Below are 19,563 nucleotides of genomic sequence, written 5' to 3' on the forward strand. Positions count from 1 at the left end.
CAGCCGGGGCAGATTAAGCATCGCGTCTAGGGCAGAGGTGGGTGTACTGCGTGCTGCACCAGTAATTGCTATACAGGCAATACGTTGGATTTTGTTTAACTTTGCCCTTGCCGTAGCCTCTTTTGTTTTAGGCCACCAGATAAGAGAAGCATGAGTTGTTCTAGGACGAACAATGGTTTTATAGATCCACATAATCATACTTGGTTTCAGGCCCCATTTCTTACCAAGTGCTCTGGAGCATATCCAGAGTGAATTGAGGCCTTTTTGCACCACTGTTTGAAGATGTGAATTCCAATTTAGCTTGGAGTCAAGTATGACACCAAGATATTTGGCTTCCATTGAGCAAGTCAGTTGTGTTTCGTTTAGGAGAAGGGTTCTCAATTGTACCTTCCTACGTTTTGTGAAAGGTACGATGGTGGTTTTGGAAGGATTTATTCCTAGTTGCTCTCGTTGACACCAGGAAAAGGTATGATCAAGAGCTAGCTGCATCCTTTCGAATATAACGTCTTCAAATTTGCCTCGTACAATAATGACCACGTCATCTGCATATCCTACCACTTCGAAGCCTCTCCTTTCTAAGCTATCTAGAAGCTCGTCCACCACCAGTGACCAAAGCAACGGTGAAAGTACCCCACCTTGTGGGCACCCCCTTGTAGCCTTTACAGTGACGCACGAACCACTTAGCTCAGAGGAGAACCAGAGAGGGTGCCTGAATTGGTAGCAAAGCCCTGAGCTTCGAGTCAATCCTTCTCCAGAAGAAAAGTTGAGCAAAATATAGGACAAAATTCCAATCTTGTCACTCCTTTACGACGCCAAACCACCTATTCATTTCATCATTTGCAAAAAATCTTCTACATGACCGATATAACCATAGCAAAATGCGCTGCAACGTGCTGTTGTCTAGCAAGACCAAACTGAGGGTCATGAGTTCGAATCCCACCGGTTGCGAACCTTTTCGGGATGGACTCGACTTCCTCGGGTATAGAGTATCTTTGTACTTGCCACACGATATACGACTGCAAAAATGGTCAAATAGCTAAGAGAGCTCTAAGTTAATTACTGTGGTGTGAAAGTGCTCTTAGAACACTAAGCTGAGAAGCAGGTTCTGTTGGGACGTACCGCCAATAAAAATGTTGCACATGGAGAAATTTAGACTGCAACGCAATAATTTGGTTTTAATGTTTGCATGGAAAGTCGCATCTTTGAGGTGCCTAACTTATCTACAAAAATCAATGGGCACACTTAGACTAGGTTACCGAAGAAGGTGAATTTCTTTTTAGGGTATAGAACAACCCAATAAGTCAGTGTGTGGTGTAGTTTATAACAAGAGTGCAATAATTGAGTTTAATCGTGGCGATGAAGACATGCAAGTGAGGATCGCATAGTTGACGGATGTGACACTTAAGTTTATTCTTTTCTTTAGTAAGTATAATAAAAATGGCAAAAAAAGAATGAAGTTAAAATACTGAAACTGTCACTTACGTCAATTATGCAATCAATGGTAATATAATTAACTGGAAACATTTTCAGGCATAGGGTTAGCACTCTGGATCACACAAATAACAAGCTTACCCCTATCATATCTCCATCGTTAACGTTCGGCGTTGATGATCGACTGGGTCGTGTTGGATACTGAAATAATTGATAATGGAGAAACAGAAGGGAAAAGTATTGGCATAAGTAAAATGTTTGGGAAATTTGCTAACGTCAACCTGACGCTGGTTCACGAAAAAAAGAATGAAACAAAACATAAAGGCGATAATGAGAACCTGATTGGGAATTAAAAATTATGAACTGTTCATGCGATGATGATGAAATTTAATGACAGAAATACCTATCGATACTGATGCAAATTGGAAATGTAATGGCTTTCCACTTGACACTCTGGCGAAGTGTGTACAAGGGTAGAAAAGAAATCCAAAAACCGGACAAACGCGAGCGCACGCCATAACCACTCGAAACCGCATCGAAACGTGTCCCAGTTTGCCCGATCGAACACAATTTGAAACAGAAACCCCACAAACCGATACCTACGGCATATGAAAACAATACACTGCAGTGCCGAAGCCACGAACCTGGGCAACGAATGGTGGATTACAATGGAGTACACGGTTACCGTAAAAAAAACCTGCAACGACCCAATGACGTTTATCGGCGGAAACGGTACACAAAGACTTTTTTGTAAATACCTTCTGGAAAATTCTCAATGTATATTCAATATTTTTGTAACTGGAAAACATGAAATCCATACAAAGTGACAGCTGGCGAGACGTTTTGCATAAAAATGATTCGCATAATTTTATGGGTGCACATTTCGCATAATGGACGTTTAACATATGAAGAATTATATGTCTTATTTAAAATGCAATTTGTTCTTGCATGAAACTGCTTTATGCGAAATGTCCATTATGCAAAACATCTTTATGCGAGTAGTCCTTATGCGAGACATCACTATGCGAAATGGGTCACCCCCAATCTCTACGATTCTCTGGAAGAAATTCTAGGGGAATTCCATCAAGCACACTTTAAAAACACCCTAGCGAAAATTCTATGCGTATCACTAGTAAAATTAGTGGAAGAATCCCTAGATTTCACATGAACGTATTTCTGAAGGTATCTCTAGAAGAACAACTGGAAGAAGTTCTTAAGCGTCCTTTTGAATATTCTATGAATGAATTCTTGAATAACAAGTCAGTGGATGAGTCTAGTAGGAATCTCTAGAACCTTCCGGATTTCCACTTGGCTTCTGTGCGAGTATTCTTCCACGAATTCTTTTTGAAGTTGGGGTTAATGGGGTTTTACATGAATTTCTAGGACATTCCTAATACAAAATGTATGGGGAAAATGTCGCCGACAGATTGGTTTTAAACTCTTCAATTTAACCCCAAATGATGAACGTTCCCGAAAAAATATATACAAGGTACATGAAAATTGGATAACAATCGAGACTTTGACACTGTGCACCTCAATGTCTCCTCATTGTCGGCTCCCGGCAGACTCTGACTATGCCAAACCTGGAATGAAAAAAAGTAGGACGGAACGTAGCGGATGTTGTTGGTGGCGGAGGCCGGGCGCGAAAAAGTCCGTCCACCCAACAACCGGTGCACCGGTCAGCGACCGCAAAATAAATGTTATTGCTTAATTTGATTGCAAATGTGCATCGGATAGATGAAAGGATTATTCAATTAAACTGACATCAATTCCAATTTTGAAACATTAACTTTGGGGGAGCATAGCTTTGGCAGGACCCGAGAGCGCGGGGCGAAGGTGGCGCGTCCGAAATTACCCTGAAGGACACATACAGTTAGGGTAGGTGAATCCAGTATTTGCCAAATTCAGGAAGAATATTTTCAAAAGGCTTTTGAACACTGTTTAACTTCAAAGGAAGGCTTTAAGTCCATGTTAGGCAGGACAATTATAAGAACTGGTCAGAAACCTCGTTTTTTAATGTGTCATAGAAAAATGGTTTTGCGAATACTATTAAGGATTTTTTTTTTCTTTTATTATCCTAGAATTTTTTTTTTAGGTTTCTGATAATGTTTTCACATCACTTTTAAGCGATTTGATGGACACCAATTAAGTTATACCTATTTGTGTCGTAGAACGGTATATAATCCTGGTTGACGAATACTGGTACTATGGCGAATATTTGTATTATGGCGAATACCGGTACACCTACCCTATTCTCTTCCAGAGATTCAGAGAGAGAGAGCCAGCGATGATAATAAAGCGGAGGAAATCGATCCACTGAGTGGTCCAGTCATGAATTTTGAAAAGCTTTGGTGAGCCACCCGACAGAACGTGGGAGGTTCCGCGATGGCATATGATTGGTTGAAGAGTATGCGAAATGCTTTTGCTCTGCTGATATGATGCAAAAATCGAGTATTGAGATTGAACCTGCTTGCATTCTTACTTTCAGAATTAAAGTCTGTTCCACTTAATATTTGGCCGCTTTTTTAAGTACTGTAGCGCCTCTCGTTGCAATAACGAGAAACTTATTTATTACAGCATTTTGATCCGGAAGAATTGTTCTCCGTACCAATAATTTTGACATGCAGAACGTAAGATGGATGTACCGGGTAAGTTCAAATAAGTTTTAGCTTAGCTTAGCTTAGCTTAGACTGACTACACATATCAATGGTTGCTATTCCGTGATTGACCGAAGTCAGTGAAAATGCACAAAGAATCAACTAGAAGTTCGGCTGGGATTGGCCATAATCTTCTTCAGTGTGCATAATTCAGTGCCTCTATTTATACAGGGTCAATAACGGCGCCGGCCACGTCCTTGCAGTCAGGTGGGATTGGGGGAAGGAATGTTAGAGTGTAACCTTTGCTTTTTGGAGACCGTGTTTGCCTCTGCATCTCCACAAAGGTTACTGGGAGGGATGTTTGTTAATGGGGAGGATCGTTGGGTCATAGGATTCACTTTGATAAGCGATTAGACCATGATAAACAATGATTTGTGAGATATATACATGCTTATACGTAAATATAATATTTTCATTTGATATGAACAATTTCTATGTAGAGGAAAATTATGCCGACACTTGAGGTGACGAACCATTCAAAGTTTGTTGAACAAATACCTAAATGTAACATTCCTACAGCTGTCAGGACGAAAGCATGTGTTATTATATTTTACTCATTTGAAAAGAAACAAAAAACTCGATTGGTTGGGACATCATAGAACACTCTTATTCTTATGCCGACACTTACAGTGGCGAACCATCCAAAGTTTGTTGAATAAAGTGAACCTTTCGCAAGTCTACACTTGTAGTGTCGAACCATTCAAAGTTTTTTTTAATTACAAAATTAAAGGTATATAAGAGGTGTTCTGAAAAAAAAAAATGTTAAACATAAATAAATCATGAATCAGAGTTTGTGTCGACACTTACAGTGACGAACCATCCATAGTTTGTTGAAAAATCATATTTACATCCCACTTTTGTAACGATTGAATGTGCAGTCATACATATTTTATAGATTAGAAATAGTAGCATGAAACGAGCTCACCAATTGATCCGTTATCCTTGACTGAGCAGCCACAATCCACTTTCGGCTTCACTCGTTTGCTCGGCTATAAAAAAGCACTCAGGAAAAAAAAATAAGCGCGCGACCCAAAAAGAATAAAAAAAAAAAACCGTTCGGGCTTTCTTGACGCACTGCCCAGGAGCAAGCGTCAAGGTCGAAGGATCAAACAGAACTAACCGATCGCGGCACTTTTTCAGTTACTCCAACCGAACTCACCGATCACGCCACTTTTTCACTTACTAGACCAACGCGCGACATGTTTGATCCTGCCCTCGTCGCTCGCCCCGGCAAAAGCAAGTGTCAAGGTCGAAAGATCAAACAGAACTAACCGATCGCGGCACTTTTTCACTTTCTTCAACCGAACTCACCGATCACGCCACTTTTTCACTTACGAGACCGACGCGCGACATGTTTGATCCCGCCCTCGTCGCTCGCCCCGGGAAAAGCAAGTGTCAAGGTCGAAGTATCAAACAGAACTAACCGATCGCGGCACTTTTTCACTTTCTTCAACCGAACTCACCGATCACGCCACTTTTTCACTTACGAGACCGACGCGCGACATGTTTGATCCTGCCCTCGCCGCTCGCCCCGGCAAAAGCAAGTGTCAAGGTCGAAAGATCAAACAGAACTAACCGATCGCGGTACTTTTTTACTTTCTTCAACCGAACTCATCGATCACGCCACTTTTTCACTTACGAGACCGACGCGCGACATGTTTGATCCTGCCCTCGTCGCTCGCCCCGGCAAAAGCAAGTGTCAAGGTCGAAAGATCAAACAGAACTAACCGATCGCGGTACTTTTTTACTTTCCCGGGTAAGTTCAAATAAGTTTTGTAGATAAATCCACTTGCAAGTGCATTATTTGACAAGCTATTTGCGGTTAAGTAAGAAAAACACCATTTGTTTTTGCCACCGAAACATCAACTGAAACAACACCAAATTTTACAAAGAAAAGTATTTTTCATTATAGAATTTCACCATTCATTATATCGAACTTAAGTCCCATGAGGTTTTATCCCGACTAAGCCAGCTACCAATACTGACGTCATAGAATGGTATGGTATGGTATTGACACAATAATGTCGATTTTAGAGAAAATACAAAACAAGTATAAATCTAACAATAAGTCAAAATAATAGACACACCGTCTGGTTTTAACATTTTGTAGAAAATAAAATAATACAGATAAGATAGACAATGACAATACTGTGCAAAAAAATTATGGATGAAATTCGGCAAAAAGTTCAAAAAACTAACTAAAAAGCTTAGAATTTTTTCTTGCATTTCCCCATGTCAAGTTTCAAAAAAAAATTCTGAGATTTTTTGTGCCCTTTTTTTATCTTGGAGAAATCACTCATTTTGTGCGGCCAAACTCTAAGTGGAACAGACTTTATGAGTACTTTTTTATTGAATTGCGATTAGAGTCACGAAACGAAAACGTTAATTTGCTCGGAGCCAAACACGGCAGATGCTCAGCAATTTAAAGTGGTGTACAACAAATCTACTCCCGATTCGAGAAATTCTTATAAAATATTTCCTAAACTCAAGCCACCACTTCACGAAATTACTCTAGGATGTTATCCAGCGATTAATAAGGAAGTTCATCCTGATATTCCTTAGCAATTCCATTAGAAATTGCTCAGAAAATCCCTCCTGGATGAAGCCCCTCTCGAGGACTGCTGGAGAACAGTCAAAGCAACCATCTACAATGCAGCTGACAGCAACGTCGGGTACGTGGGACGGAGTCGACGGAACGATTGGTTCGACGATGAATGTAGGCAGATTCTGGCAGAACGTGGATCGTTCTAGACAGAAACTGCAACAGCAAACACGCCTCTTCCGGGAGAAAAAAAAAACCCCACCTGGAAGAGACGGAGTGCGAGGAGATGGAACAGCCCGAGCAACACACATGTCATAATTGTGTATTATCAACTTATATATGACTAATTTTGGTCATATTTCAGTTGATAATACACAATTATAACATGTGTGTTGCTGGGGAGCTGTGCCGCTCTCAAGAAACACGAAAGTTCTATTAGAAGCTCAACGCATCCTGCGATGGCTTCGTGCCGCGATCCGAGACGTGCAGCGATAAGGATTTTGATGGACGATCGTGAGGTAATCGAAAGGTGGAAGCAACACTTCAACGAACACCTGAATGGCGCTGAGAGCACAGGCAGTGAAGGACGTGACAACAGAGGAAAAGCCTTCGCCAGTACTGCAGACGATGAAAAGCAACCAGCCCCCACTTTGAGGGAGGTTAAGGTTGCCGTTCACCAGCTCAAGAACAAAAAAGTTACTGGTAAGGGTGGTATAGGAGCTGAACTCATAAAGATGGGCCCGGAGAGATTGGCCATTTGTCTGCACCGGCTGTTAGACACAATCTAGGAAACAGAGCAGCTACCGGAGGAATGGAAGGGAACTTTTCCGGGACATTTTCTAAAGACTTCCCAAGATGTTAGGGGAAATTACCTCATTGTGTGATCTTTTTCAAGTCTGGGTAGAAAAATATAATCTGTAACAAATTTAGTTATACATTCAAGATGCCCATTAGGGCGATTCAAAATGTTCTTTGAAATTTCCAGCTTTCTGGGTTGTTATTTAAATGTGGCTCAAAGACGATGTAGGTTTATATGGAAATTACTATGGAGAATTTTTGAAAAATGTTCCAAACACGTTTACCGGAAGGTGAGTACAAACTTAAATATTAAACATTTCCAAATTTGAAAGACTTTATAAAAATTATTGATAAATTAATTTTGATGACATTTTTTCATATTCTGTGAATTTAAAATGGTTTGAATTTTGGAAGAATTATGGAGCTTTGGATTTATTGAAACATAACTGGTCTTTTAGCAAACAAGTTTTCTTAAAGCTAGATCTTCGATTTTATTGTTATATAAATTTACTTTTCGTCAAACTTTATAACTTTTGAGTCCGTTGAAAAACAGTTAAATTCAGAGTTGAAGAAAATAGTTTCAGCCGTTTTGGCGAAACTACGGGGAAACTACTGCACGTTCCAGTAATGGAAGGCCTTACTGTATTTATAGGTTATCGAATAGATTTTATAATTATCTGAAATTATTTCTGCTCTGTGCATCTTAATTTAGACCAAAGCTTAACAACACAGCAAAGTTTAATAGACAACCCAGTCTTTTCCAATAATGGCCTATGGCTGTTTTCTGGAGAAATTAAAGATCTGATGAAATTTTCGGGTAATTCAAGGAAACATCTTTATACCAGAAACGATGCCTTGCCAAAAATATGACAAACAATAATTCTTCCTAACAATCATCCTCCTGACGAATTCCATCCAGAATGAGTCGAAAAAAAAAATGAAAATCTTGCTCGATAATCTTCAATTCGGATTAAATTTTTGCACATGTTTTTGGTATGGTACAATAAGTGTTTTCCATAGAAAAATCGATCATTTCGACTTGAGAATAACTTTTGAAAATGGCCTATAATGCAACTCATTTCAAAAATTCTAACTCCGAAACTGATGATTTTAGAGAAAAGTTCTATGAAAAGGTTGTAGTTAACCGTTTGGAAAATAATTAATATTTTTTTTTTATTTTCACCAAATAATTTTGATAGTAAACAGATGTTTGAGACAAAAATTCATGATGGAGAAATTTTTAATAAAAAAGTTTTTCTAAGAACAACTTTCGGCCGATTTTCAAAATTGTTGTTTCTTTTTTGTCACGTTCTGATGATACAATAAGAATCTTGAAATTATTCTGAACCATTATGATTATCTTGATCACTTCTCTAGAAGTAGTCAATTCCGAATTTTCGAAAGTTTAATGCAAAGAATTATGAATTAAATAATAAAAAAGGCTATTTTCAATAGTTTTTCGCGATTCTCCATCAAGGAAAATAAGTAAATGGAAAGAAATGGTCTTTACTCTAGAAAACGTATTATTATTGATGGAGAATCGTGAATGACTAATGAAAATAACCTATTTTAATATTTAAATAATATTTTTTTTACATTAAACTTGAAAAATTTTGAAAATGACTACTTCTAGAGAAGTTATCTAGATAATCATTATGATTCAGAATCAGTTCAAGATTCTTATTGTATAAGAACGTATTTATTGTTACAAAAAAAAAATGAAAAATGACCACAAGTTGTTCTTGGAAAAACTTTTTTATTCAAAATTTCCCAATCATGAAACTTTCTCCAAAACATCTGTTTACTATCAAAATTCTATAGTGAAAATTTTAAAAATATTAAAAATGTTTTTTTTTGTGTAATTTAAATTTATGTTTAATTTTTGAATTTTTCATGAAAAAAACAAACTGTTTTTTCAGTGTATATTTTTTTCTTGTAGCCCAAACGCTTCACTACTTGTTCATAGAACATTTTTCCCTAAAATCAACAGTTTCTGAATTAGAATTTTTCAAATAAGTTGTATGCATAAATGTATAGGCCATTTTCAAAAGTCGCAGTTGTAACAAGTTTGATAAATAGAGCAGCGACCGAGAGCCCCAAACGGAGAGAGAGCGATGATAAAATCCTCTTTTCTCTCTTGTTTACCATCGGGGGTAGGTATTTTATTTTACTGGTATGATGAACAATCACCGAATATCCGATAGCATTAGTTTCCCCCTGTTTTGGAGCTTGTTTAGAGGAGTTTTATCATTCATCGCTATCCCCCGATCTATTCAGAGTTGTAGAAGTATACGATAAACAGGCTCCCACAATGTGCTGCGTATCATGATTGAAACAGAGAGCGATAAGTGTGAGATTCTCTCTATTATCTCAGTTTTCAATCCTTGCATGCTAGTGTTTCAGAAGTTTACTTCTAGAATACCTTGCCGCTAAAAATCTACTAAGCAGCTCACAAGAATTCGGTAAAATTGTAAAACAAATCTACTAAAGATCTATCCAGGAATTCACCGATTTCTTTTGCAGGGTCTGAAATGATATGATGATGACGATATGATTAAAATAATACTATCATCTTCTTGGAATTACGTCTTCATTGGGACAGAGCCTGCTTCTCAGCTTAGTGTTCAATGAGCACTTCCACAGTTATTAATTGAGAACTTTCTTTGTCAAAGTTGCAATTTCCGCATTCGTATATCGTTTGACAGGTACAATTATACACTATGCCCAGGGAAGTCAAGGAAATTTCCATCACGAAAAGATCCTGGACCGACCAGGAATCGAACCAAGACACCTTCAGCATGGCTTTGCTTTGTAGCCGCAAACTCTAATCACTCGGCTAAGGAAGGCCCCTGATGATGCTCCGGTAATATATGTTAATACTTTTCCATCAATCATACTTAATAGAAAATCCAAATGTTTTTTGTTCCATTCGAAAGATCAATACTAACTAATAATACATAAAAGTAGGTAGGAATGTATCGTTGCTATAATTCGTTAGTTTTCAAAATAAACGGTTGAAACGAGCTCACCATATTGATCATTCTTCCATGATTGAGTAATGTATTTTTTTTTTTCATCAACATGATCTACGCACACAAATATATCACTATTGCGACGCAAAAAACGCGAACTCGATTGCTTGGTCTCTCGAATATTTGTAATCAGGGAGCCGGATCCTATTCGTGGCACTTTTGATTCACTGCGGCAGTGGAGTTTTTGAAAGCTACTGAGCTCATATTTGGTCACAATATGCGCCGTATTGAAGTGCTTCTCATAGCAAAGTTTCAGACAATTCGACCGAGAAAAAACCCCCCATGCCAAAGTGAATCATGGAAGTGCCCAAGTGGTTTTGCACCCTATTATGGTAGAGATTTTTTTGAAATATTTTTCAGTTATATCTGTTAATATTCTACCAGCAGTTAGTTGCAACATTTTTAAGGAAAAAATGATTTCTATAAATAAAATTCTTTCCAATATTACTTCAGAATAATGACTCTGAGGATTCACTAAAAAAAATTCCAAAATTTCTGATGAATCAACAGCCGAATTGTCCAGGAAAATTCCTGGAGTTCTCCCTGGAATGACTCTAGCCATTATTGAAGAAACTTTTAAAAAATGATACTTTGGAGTAATTCTGCAAGAATCTTTGCGTGGTTTTTAGAAGATTCTGTAAATCAATGTTTAAAAAAGCATTAGAATTACTTACGTAAATTGTTGTTATCAATTCAGAAGAGTTTCTTAAAAAATCCTTCAAGTAACTTACCAGCAACTCTATAAAAATCTAGTTTTATCTTTGAAAGTACTCTACCATTCGGACAGGAAGACCATGCTGCAGAAATAACCGCTACACGATTTTTTATGGGAATACTGGATATGTACTTAAAGTATTTTCTGCACATGTCAGAAGTCAGTTTTGTTCCACAACTAAGCATTCAACGGCTCAGTCTTCCTAGCACAACAATAAGTGAATGGCCACTCTGATCTTTGTTGGCAATACAGTTTTATCTCCCATGGGTAGTAGTCATTCGTCGGCTCAAATTTCGTTGTGTGTCTTTGAGTCTTCTTGAACAACAATGAATAAATGCCAATTCTGATCTTCTTTCGCCACCGGGATGAATACCGACACAGACCTATTTCAGAACAATGTGTTTTATGTGGTATGCGGATTGCCATACCTCCTATATATTGCTACAATTATTTTTTACACAGAATCATAAAATAGCATATACATTAATGCTTACCATCAAAAGCATGCTTTTGATGGTTGGATATTAGAAATTAATTTCATTCAATAAGCGATTCTTCTTGTAACTTCAACAGAGATTCTTTTATTCTTCTAATGGAATTCCTGGAATAAAACCCAGCAGATATTACTTCTATGAACTGCGATTCCTTCCAGGGTAAACATTGCAGAATTCGATCTCAATTGATTTCGAAGCACGATCAAATCAAGCGAAGTAAAACATCGCATCTGTATCGATCCATGATTGGTAATTTTTTGCAAGTTGTTACAAGTTTGATAAATAACAGCAGCGAGGAAAGCCGATGAAAAAAAAACATGTTCTCGCTTATTTACCATTGGGGGTAAGTGTTTTACTCTACTGGCTACAATCCCCGGACATCTGATAACAATAGTGTCCTCCAGGTTTGGAGCTTGTTAAGATGGGTTTCATCATGCATTGTTATCCCCCACTTATAATCAGAGCTGTATCAGTTGTGAATGAAAAGACTCTCATGATGTGTAACGGATCATGATTGTTACAAAAAAGCGATAAATGAGAGATACTCTCAACTTTCTCAGAATTCCACCAACTTTTATAATTCTTTGATCGATTGCATCAAGATTAATTTCTTCTTTAGGAAGTCCTCTAGAAATGCTCACAGATATCTTTCCATGGGATAATTCAATGTTTGTTTCATTCTATTCTTTATACTCAGAAATTGATACAATCTGCATTAACAGCATTAATAACACATGTGTATGCACTATGTTGCTGTATGATTTGATGTACAAAGTGTAGTTGCAATAAATCACTTGAAAATCACGATGATAGCTAGTCGCATCGGTATTGCGTATGAGTATTCAATGATTCAGCTGATCAATTGACCGTCGCTAGGACCCGAAAATCCATCGGAATACAATTCAGACACATGTTCACAAAGTTCCACACTGATTGATTCTCAATCGAACTTGTGCACCCAGAGATCAAAGTCCTGTCGAAATGCAAAAATTTGAAATCCAAAAACCATTGATCTGTGCACAGCTAGTGCCCCAAACCACTCGGATGTGTCCTCTTCGCATGATGCAATTTCACATTTCAAAACAGCGTCATTCAGTTAGACGGATTGTGAACGCCAAGAGTTGGGTGGCATCTCGTTCGACTGAACAATGTAGTTCACCAATGTGCCTCTCCGTCTACGTACTGCTTGTGGAACCCGTATCTACACGGTCGTTACTCTCAGTTGCGGCGCCTCGTGGGTACATAGAATCCAATATATCACTGGGAATGAGGGAGGCAAGCTGTTCTACGAAATACGGTTCGCAACTCCGCCGACGACACAACAGTCAGTGGAGTGCTGTAAGTAGTGGGTGCTCGTGGAAAGTGTGCGGGTATTCCTGTTACGTCGGTGAACTGGATTGTGCTCCGTCGACGTCGACGACGACGAATACAAAAAAGGAACGAAACGACGACGACGCCGCGTTTCGCAAAGTTGGCCCAATGAAAGTGAAAACGATATAAATCTCTCTTCCATGTAATCCGCAAGCCTTGCCCGCTTCGTCCATTCTACCGGAGGGGAACCATTCCAATGGTGCCACCAACCAAATGGCCAATATATCATTCGCAAGTGATCCAGTTTACGCGAGCCGGCCGGTTTCTACCACCCATCCCATGGTACGGCAAATTGTATTGAAATTGCCAAAATTTCAAATCCGCTCTAAAATCATAGTCCACCCTTGGCCGTTCGTTGTTGCTGCTATAGCACAGTGTTCTGAATAATCGATTTTACGATTTTACGAGAAATTTCAAAACATTTGCGCCTTGACTTCTATTAAAAGGTACTTCTTTTGGTATCATGAGTTTGATGATCAATTCACCTGCAGGGCTGGTGGCTACTAAATTGCTTGAAAATATAACTTTAGACACCTCTTGCCTGAAAAAAAGAGACCAAACAAGAACTAAAAAAACTAAAAGAGAGGACCAAGTGTGAACCAAGAAAAGAACATTATACCACAGGAACCAGAAGAGTTTTGTTCTTCAGAGAATCTTAACAGTTGTTTCTCTTAAAGTATTTGTAAGGTTTTTTTTTCAATTTGTTTATTACTCTCATTTCCAACATTACATTCTGTGTAAGGTTTCATATGTCGTAGCAGTTCAGAATGTTTGCAGGTGAATTGAATTCCGCGAGTGCGTTGAAATTTCCTTCTCCTCACGTTTTTAAAACGGATCAAGAGTTTAAGATCGTCGTCACATACTTCACATTTTGGTATTGCAATACCCCTTAACCCTATAATTCCCAAATTTTTATATTCGATCTAAATATCATTTTAGTTGTCTAAAATCGTTCTAAACACGTTTTGGGCAATGATTTATTTTTCATGTTTTCTTAAAGCCTCTTCAAGTTACTGATTTTTGGCAATAATGAAAACTCAAGTTTTTACAATATTTTTAAAAATATGAAATTTTTCATTTTTTTTTCTGTTTTTTTTTTTATTTTCCGTGATATTGATACTTTAGAACATTGTGCTTTGCGCCATAAATGTGTGAACGGGCAGTGAAAATAGACGCGTTTCCGTCGTTCCTTCTTTCGGTGAACGGATTTTAAAATGTATGTATGCATGAAAGCAAAACAAACTCCGACCGAGCCATAAACTACGAATCAGCTGATCCGGCGCTCTACATTCTTCTTTATACATTTCATTTTTTTTTTTTTAAACGCCGTCGCATGAAAGCGAAACGGGGGTCGAATTTTCTCGTCCGTTTTTCGACTCTTTGCTTCCTTTATATTTTTACGCAAACAGGAATATACGTAGTATTGCATAATGGATGTGCGGATTGGTTCGGTACCATGCTTCATGTTGTCTGCAGCTAAGACGTCATGGATGATTTAAAATTCATTCACAAAGAGGATAGAGTGTATCCATGAAAACGAAACTTATTCATTCAGGGTCTGCGCTCATTCTTGCCTTGTTAGTTGGTTGTATGGCTACCATCTTTTTTTGAACCCTCAAATGCTAATTGATGGTACCAAGTTGAATGGATTGGATACCACATAGATGCTGCTAAGCTCATATGTGATTATATTGAGATAGAGTCTAGTGATAGGTTATTTGTTTGAAAAGTTGTTGTTGTTGATGTCCATAAAGTGCAAAATTAACTCTCAACTACCAAAATAGTGTATCTGCTACGAGATACCACCAAGATGGTGATAAGACTCCCTTTTGGGAGCATCCGCAAACACTGAATTTCCGAATCGCAACTTGACGAAATTTCGAGAAGAGATGTCGGATTTTTTGGACATTTCATGAATCGAATTGATATACATTGTAGGAAACGTATGATTTCGTGCAGGCTCTGATTAGTTTTAAACACACTACAATTAAACGATGGGCCATGCTTAGCCGATTGGTTAGAGTCCGCAGCTACAAAGCAAAGTCATGCTGAAGGTATCTGGGTTCGATTCCCGGTCGGTCCAGGATATTTTCTTAGTGGACATTTCCTTGACTTCCCTGGGCATAGAGTATCATCGTACCTGCCACACGATATACGAATGCGAAAATGGCAACTTAGGCAAGGACAGTTGGTAACTGTGAAAGTGCTCATTGAAAACTAAGTTCCAGTGAGGACGTAATGCCAAGAAGAGGAAGACGAAGAAGAAGAAGAAAAAGAAGAATGTAACGATGCGCTTATCTGTCTTACGACACTAACCATACGGACACGAAGCCCACAATGTATCTTTGAAGCAAGCAAAAATGTTATTTCTGTTACGCTGTGAAATTTGACATGAATTCAAGATACATTTTCTCAGGAATCTGCCTAAGATTTTGTACAGAAATTGGCCAGGAATCGAACGAAAACATTCTCAATAACACTCCAATAATCTCGCTATTCATTGACCCACAACGATCTCGTCCGGAGCCTCATGAGGGCATTATTAAAGATTAGATTGAGAAACAGAAAGAACACGCCAAAGGCTTCACCAGAAATATGATTTTACAATAATGAAATTTTCGGCGGATGTTAAGTAAGTCTTGCTTAATATCTGCAAAAAAAATGGTTATAGATCTGATTACAAGAAAAAATAATCATGGATCCTTTATAATACTACTTTAAATCTCATCTGTAATCCGCTTAAAACCTTTCCATTAATATTTCATAATAGAGAGCGGTTTTGCATTGTTTCACCCTAAAATCTTGCCAGGATTGCCACAAAAATCTCACCAAAAATTTGCTATAGAGCTTCGCAGGAATCCATAGAGCATCTCAACAAGAACCTTGCCAAAAATCTGCTAAGTGTCCTTCTAGATATCTTTCAAGGATATTTCAGAATCTCATGAATATCCTCTTAGAATCTACTCAACATCTTGCCGCTAGTAATATATTTATAGGGTGTCCCAGAAAGTATGGGCACGACATCCCCAAAATACCATTTCAAGACTAGTGAAGACAAAAATCTGATTTTTACATATTTGATTTCTTTAGATGATTGTATAGACGAGGCCAAGGTCATAATTGACTTTATGCACCCAATATTGCCAATATAGATGTGTTTAGTCTAATTAAAATAAATATATATTCGGGGGGTAGACAAAATCGGGTCAAAAAGGGTGCTAAAATCGGGGGTAGATAAAATCGGAGGTAGACAAAATCGGGGGCTGACAAAACAGGGTTATTACTGTATACCAAAGAACTTTCCAGGGAACTGAAAAAAAATCTACAGAATCCTGCTAAAAATAGAACCAACGATCAGTAGTGATGCGAAGAGGTCTGGTCTCGTAGATGTCTTGGCATGATAATCTAGTTTCGCCTTGCCCTATCTACAAAAAGAGAATGTGCGAACTATCGAGCGATCACTATCCTAAATGCCGCCCACAAAATTTTATCTTAGATCATATTCCGTCGGCCGAATTCGTGGACAGTCGCTCAACTAGATATTTCTCGCATAACTTATGATCTCGCCCTAAAAGCCATTGGTAACCATGTGTGTAGCTCATTGTTTCTGAGCATTCGAATGGATTTACACGTTGTTTAACAACTCCATGGTGAAGAAAGGTTCATTATCTACCTACCAGTGATGTTGGTTTGGAAGTTTATTCTTTCACTTGCTCAGAAACAATGAGCTACACACGTGGTTACCAATGGCTTTTAGGGCGTTATCTCAGAGTACGCGAGATTTACAGTACGGCGAACCAAAAATGCTGGAATTTCTGGTCTTACCGGATCACTGGATCATTGATTTTAATTCTTAAAAGGCGTGAATGACTATGGAAGGATTCTGATGATAATTGTGGAAAGTTTCTGATGAGAATCCTGGAAGGTTTCTAATAAAATTCATAGAAGGTTTCTAATAAGTATTCTAGGAAGATTTTAATGAAAAACTAAAAGGATTCTAATGCGAATTATGAAAGGATTCTAATAATAATTCTGGAATGATTTTAATGAGAATTCGGGAAGGATTCCAATGAGAATCATGGAAGGATTTCAATGAGAATCATGGAAGGATTTCAATGAGAATCATGGAAGGATTTCAATGAGAATCATGGAAGGATTTCAATGAGAATCCTGAAATACGGCGAATCAAAATTGCCGAAATCAGGAAGACCTGCATCGATCGGAATCGGAAGATCATCAATTTTAATTCTTAAAAGGCGTGAATCACTATGGAAAGATTTTGATGAGAATTCTGGAAGGTTTCTAATAAAAATTCTGGGAGGATTCTAATAAGAATTATGGAAGTAATCTAATGAATCATTATTCCGGAACGATTCTAATAAGAATTCTGGAAGGATTTCAATGAGAATTACCGAAATACGGCGAATAAAAAAATCAGAAAGACCTGCATCACTAGATCGTTGATTATAATTCTTTTCTAATAAAAATCCAGGAAGGATTCTAATAAGAATTCTGGAAGGATTATAATACGACATCTGGGAGGAATCTGATAAGAATTCTGGGAGGATTTTGATAAGAATTTTGGGAGGATTCTGATAAGAATTCTGGGAGGATTTCAATGAGAATTGGGGTAAAGTGACTGACTATGGAAGGATTCTGATGAGAATTCTGGAAGGTTTCTAATAAAAATCTTAAAAGGAACAAGAATGTTGGAAGAATTCTAATGAGAATTCTGGAAAGATTCTAATAAGTATTCTAGGAGGAGTATGGAGGGATTCTAATGAGAGTTTTGGAAGGATTTTAATAAGAATTTTGGAAGAATTTTAATGAGAATCTCGGTAAAGTTCAATGATAATACTGGAAGGATGCTGATGGGAATCCTTGGATGGAATCCTGGAAGAATTCAGATTAGAGTTCTGGAAGGATGCTGGTGGGAATCCCGAGAGGATTCTGATTAGAATCTTGGGATGGTTTTGATGAGAATTCTCGAAGGATTTAGAAGACTCTTAATCTGGAAGAAACCTGATGATGATCCCGAATGGAATCTGATGAAAATTGTAAGAGGATTCTGATGAGGCATTTCATGACGAGAATGGTGTGAGAATTCTTATGAGAATCCTGGCAGGATTCCGACCAGAATCCTGAATTAGAATTTCCTCAGGATTCTTATAACAACCTTCTCATAATTCTTATCAGTATCCTCGCAAAATTTTCATTAGAATTCTCCCAGGGTTTTTATCAAACTGTCATCGGAATCCTCTAAAATTCTCAGCAGAATCTTGACAGGATTTTAATCCGAATTTCTACAGGGTGCTCATGAACACCATTTACGATTTGATTTCTTATGGTGAGAATTTTTTTCTTATTTATATGTACACTCCCATGCAAAACTATTTATTCAACTCATCGTGCAGAAGTTTGGGTTCACCCCTCAGTATAGTGTATCGTGCAAAAGTTTGGGGTCACTAAAACTTATTTAAAATACGAATATTCTTCAAAATCTTATACCAACTATAAACGTCCCATTATTTATATTTAACCCGTGAACTTATAAGAACGATTGAAAAATGGCAGAGATATTGTCATTGACAGCCACCCTAAACTTTTGTTCGATGATTTGAATAAATGTTTTAAAGATTTTGAATAATTTCCAGATTTTTCCGCCAAATTTTGCAAGTGCTCTTCAAAGATGATGAGATTGCGATAAAAATGTCGTACTACTTTTAAATTCTGATCGATCCAATGCTAAGAAAATTAGCCATGTTTTTTTAAGTGTATTTTTTGAAAATTTCACAGCTTCAAGTAAAAACTCAATACAAAAAATGCAAGGAAAATGTTTTTGTAACATACCTACGAAGTAAGATTAAATCAATGCCATTCGAATGAGCTATAGAGAGTTTCAATTGAACATGTAATGACAGTGTCAATGTGTGGAAATTCGTCTTCGAAATACTATGAATCCTCAACCCCTCTACCGGCAGCTTCATTTTTCACCTCTAAAAAAATATTCAAATCGCGATAACTTTTTTGTTTCTCGATATTATTGCACCATTTTTTTGCAAGCTCTAAAAAAACTCTTCTAGTTTAAGAATATATATCAATATTGATAATTGATCATCTAGATCCAGAGATATTCCGAAATTCCTTGGGGGAACGGAGCGTAGCCATAACCCACGTAAATATCTCACGCCACAGGATTTTTATCATATTCGGATATTCACTCCACGGAATTATACATTGATGCGATGATCGACATGGATTCTTAAGCTAGAAGAGTTTTTTGAGATCTTGTGAAAAAATGGTGCAAAAATAACGAGAAACAAAAAAATTATCACAATTTAAATATTTTTTAGCGGTAAAAAATGAAGGTGCCGGTAGAGGGGTTAATCTGAGTTTGACTACTTCTCTGAGATAAGTCTTTTTGAATACTCCCAACTGGCACCAAGTCTGTTTCTCATTCTAATGAGACCTTTCATCCTATAATTTTCATAAGGAATCTTTCTTAATTTAATGTGTATGGGAT

The 19,563-nt window shown here is 37.6% G+C and overlaps 1 protein-coding gene across 8 annotated transcripts in view; it reads right to left on the reverse strand.

Moving 5' to 3' along the window:
- Window positions 1-19,563, reverse strand: part of LOC23687700 (trithorax group protein osa) — a 566,458-nt gene that overhangs the window by 381,550 nt on the left and 165,345 nt on the right. For 7 of the 8 annotated variants that reach the window (XM_021852024.1, XM_021852032.1, XM_021852026.1 and 4 more), the window contains one exon: window positions 1,573-1,632. The exons of the other annotated variant lie outside the window; for it this stretch is intronic. In XM_021852024.1, the coding sequence (XP_021707716.1) occupies window positions 1,573-1,632 (60 nt within the window). The remainder of the gene's footprint in view (window positions 1-1,572; window positions 1,633-19,563) is intronic. 8 annotated transcript variants of the gene reach the window in all.

The sequence above is a fragment of the Aedes aegypti genome, chromosome 3, assembly GCF_002204515.2.
Source record: "Aedes aegypti strain LVP_AGWG chromosome 3, AaegL5.0 Primary Assembly, whole genome shotgun sequence".
NCBI classification, from domain to species: domain Eukaryota; kingdom Metazoa; phylum Arthropoda; class Insecta; order Diptera; family Culicidae; genus Aedes; species Aedes aegypti.